This window comes from Palaemon carinicauda, chromosome 10 (genome assembly GCF_036898095.1).
Source record: "Palaemon carinicauda isolate YSFRI2023 chromosome 10, ASM3689809v2, whole genome shotgun sequence".
In the NCBI taxonomy this organism is placed as follows: Eukaryota; Metazoa; Arthropoda; class Malacostraca; order Decapoda; family Palaemonidae; genus Palaemon; species Palaemon carinicauda.
In genome coordinates, this window is record NC_090734.1 from 75,490,952 (window position 1) to 75,494,527 (window position 3,576).

A 3,576-nucleotide genomic window follows, 5' to 3' on the forward strand; every position below is an offset into this window, starting at 1 on the left:
TTCAAAATTGAATCCCTTCCATGTCTGAACATAACAATTAACTCTTGAAAGTTTCACTATGAATAAAATGGTGCCCAGGAAGTTGTTCACACACAAACAAACGGACGAACAGGGGCGAAAACATAACCTAATCCCAACTCCGTTGGTAGAGGTAAAAATTTATTCCTAAATCTCAAAGATCAAAGATGGACAACGAAGAGTTGTTTCCTACTGATGTAACACAATGTTTAACTCTCTCTCTCTCTCTCTCTCTCTCTCTCTCTCTCTCTCTCTCTCTCTCTCTCTCTCTCTCTCTCATTAACCCAATTTTCGTGATGGGACATTCCGTCCAGAATAAGGATACACACAAGATATATATATATATATATATATATATATATATATATATATATATATATATATATATATATATATATATATATGTATATATATATATATATATATATATATATATATATTCCTATCCCAGTAGGGATAGCTTGACCCGGACTAGTCAAGATCACCCTTACTAAGTTGGTTTGTTATGAGCAATCAGACTAAAGTATCCCACCATCACCAATCTGCAGTAGCCACCGTGGTGAGGAATATGGACATGCCTGAGGCTTTTGTCATGCAGGGGAATATGAATGGCAGTATTTGTTGTTGTTGATAATATAAAATATCCAGTATATATATATATATATATATATATATATATATATATATATATATATATGTATTTATACATATATATACACACACACAAACACACATACACACACACACACGAGAGTAAACTAAAGAAGAGGGTATTCTAACACAAGAAAAAGAAATGGACATGGGTAGGACATAAAATTATCATGATGAGAAGAACAAATAATATATAAACACTAGGAATATAAGAATGGGTTTCTAGTAACTGCAAAAGAATCACTGAAAGGAATAAAAGACGAAGGATTGACGAAATATGAAAACTTGCAAGTATAGATTGACATAGAATGACCATAAACAGACGAAAATGGAGACATGTCTGAAGCCAATATCATGAAATGAACTAGTAACGGATGATGATGATGATGATGATAATATTTAATATATATATATATATATATATATATATATATATATATATATATATATATATATATATATATATATACAAGCTTAATAAACATCAAAATATTTGAAAATAATAATAATAATAATAATAATTATAATAATGCAATTACTCTTAATTTTCATATAACAACAAAAAATAAAAATATAAATCTTTCGATAGAGAAAAAAGAAAGTAAATAAAACTATAAATTAGTCATTTTTTCAGTTCTTAAATCTTTAACATTTTCCAGAGACTAAAACAAAATGCCGGAACTCGATACGAGATTAATTGTTATATTAATTTGATTTGATTTTTTTTTATATTTTCAAAGATTTCCTTCGGGGAGAAAAACGCAAGTCTTCTACTGGAGCAAAAAGAAATCTTCGGTGAAGACCAGAAGAAGATTCTTCTCCGACCCAACGATGTCGTCAGAGGGCTTCACACCATCCCGTTCTCCTCCGAGTCTTCATTCACACCTCATAACAATCTTAACTTTTTCTTATAAATACAATTCTATCTATCTATCTATTTATCTATCTATCTATATATTCGATCTATCTATCTATCGATATATTCTATCTATCAATCTATCTATATATCTATCTATATATTTCCTTTGGGGAATAGAAATTACTTAAGGAATATCCATTGGCGGAATATAATTCGGTTTTGGAAAAAAAAAATTAGGAGTAGAGACAAACTTGTCTTCAGGAGTAGAAAGTGAGTTTCGGTGAAGACCGAGTGAAGACTTTTCCCAAAGCGAACGAAGACGTCTTCAAAGTCTCGATCTCATTCAAATTATAATCGGAATCAGTTTCAGGAGACGAGCTCGAAGCCAACGAAGACTTCTCCAGTCTTCAAAACTCCTTCAATCTCGGAGTTGATATTTCTGCGAGGACCTACCTCGATTTCTTCAAATTATACCTGATCAAAGTCAAGTGATCTGTATTCTGAGTTTTACAACGAAGATGTTCACAAACAAAGCATTGAAAGCTATCAGCGAGTACGGGAAGAAATATCTACTTGGAGGTCCCTCTTCCGAAGACGGGTTTCGGAACCAGCAACCCCGGTTGATGGAACTGGAAGGACTACGCCTCATTTTGGGAGGTGGTCTTCTGATGAGGAAATTCTGGGCCGAGGAGGAAAAGAGTGAGGAGCTCGAGCCTGTCTTGGACCAGGAGGAACTCGACGGAGTTTCTGAGGAGACGGAAGCTGTTATCAGTAGGAAAGATCCTTTACTTTCCGGCGAGGAGGAACAGCTGCTGCTGCCAGGAGGCGCAGGGAGTGTTATCTCTAATAGAGATGTACAAGTTCAGGTACACCCTGGACTTCTTACCTCTAACAGAGATACAGACGTTCAGGTACAGACTGAACATCTTATCTATAACAGAGAGGTAGAAGTTCAGGTAGAGCCTGCACCCATCTCTAACACAGATGTAACAGTTCAGACTGACGGAGACACCGAGATTGAAGATCTCAGGCGAAAGAATGAGACCATAGCTAATGAACTTGCCAATAAACAGGCTGTAATTGAAGCACATGAAAATCAACTTGTTGATTACTATCAATCAATCCAAGAGTTGAAAGCGGAACTGAAAATGGCTAGAAAGAAAAATGATATCCAAAATCAGATGGAGTCAGCACTTGTGAGAGAGAAGAAAGCTCTGAAACAAGAGCTTGAAGATAAAATGACTTTGGATGAAGAAAACACAGTGAAAATAGTTCAGTTGAATGAGGAACTGGAAAAGGCCAAGAAGGAAATCAAGGCTCATGATGAGCTGAAATCGATCCTTCTGGCAGAGAATGAAGTTCTCAAAATATCCAATAAGGAACGCAGCTTCCTTAATAAAGAATTGGCTCTAGAGAAAATCAAACTAGAAAAAGAGCTGATGGAGGCTCGTGTTAATGATCAGAAAAGAAGCCAAGAACACCAAAGGCTAGTAGAAGAGCTGCAGGGAGAGATTTCTAAAGCTCTAGTACAAAATCATGAGCTAAAGGAGGCAGTGTTCACAGTCACAAAAAAGAACGAAGGTCTTTGAGAACAACTGGAGAACAAAGGTAAACGAGAAAAAAATTTGAACGGTAAGATTGTTCGAATGACTAATGTAGAAGATCAAATGAAAAAAGAATTGTCTGCAGCGAAGGATGTCATCTCTTCACTGAAGAAGGAACTTTAGAAAAGAGATTTGGAAAACGCTATAAAAGATGAAGGAATGGGTGACGTTGAAAGGTGTGAAACTGCAGCAGAAGACGACAAGAGAGTAGTCGTTGTGAAGGAAGAAAAACAAGAAGGAGAAGGACCTACAAGGAAACTTTTGGTAAGGAAACCAAAGAAGAAACCAAAACGGGACAAGTTCTCTTGGGCCCCCCTTGGTCCCGCAGTTCCGGTTTTGGAAACAGGCGAAAATAAGGTTCATAACGAACGAACTCAGGAGGAAAAAATCCAAAATAATTAAGAAGCCAGAAAGAAAGCAAATAAAAATGAAAAAAAGAAATAA

At 35.6% G+C, this 3,576-nt stretch overlaps 1 protein-coding gene across 1 annotated transcript; it reads left to right on the forward strand.

Annotated features, from left to right (window-relative positions):
- Positions 1 to 2,046: 2,046 nt before the first annotated feature.
- On the forward strand, positions 2,047 to 3,117 carry LOC137648058 (early endosome antigen 1-like). The gene has a single exon (XM_068381000.1). The coding sequence runs from the start codon at positions 2,047 to 2,049 to the stop codon at positions 3,115 to 3,117; it is 1,071 nt and encodes a 356-aa protein (XP_068237101.1).
- The last annotated feature ends 459 nt before the right edge of the window (positions 3,118 to 3,576 follow it).

Excerpts from the sequence above, each read along its gene's own strand:
- LOC137648058 (XM_068381000.1), top strand. The coding sequence starts at position 2,047 with ATGTTCACAAACAAAGCATTGAAAGCTATCAGCGAGTACGGGAAGAAA.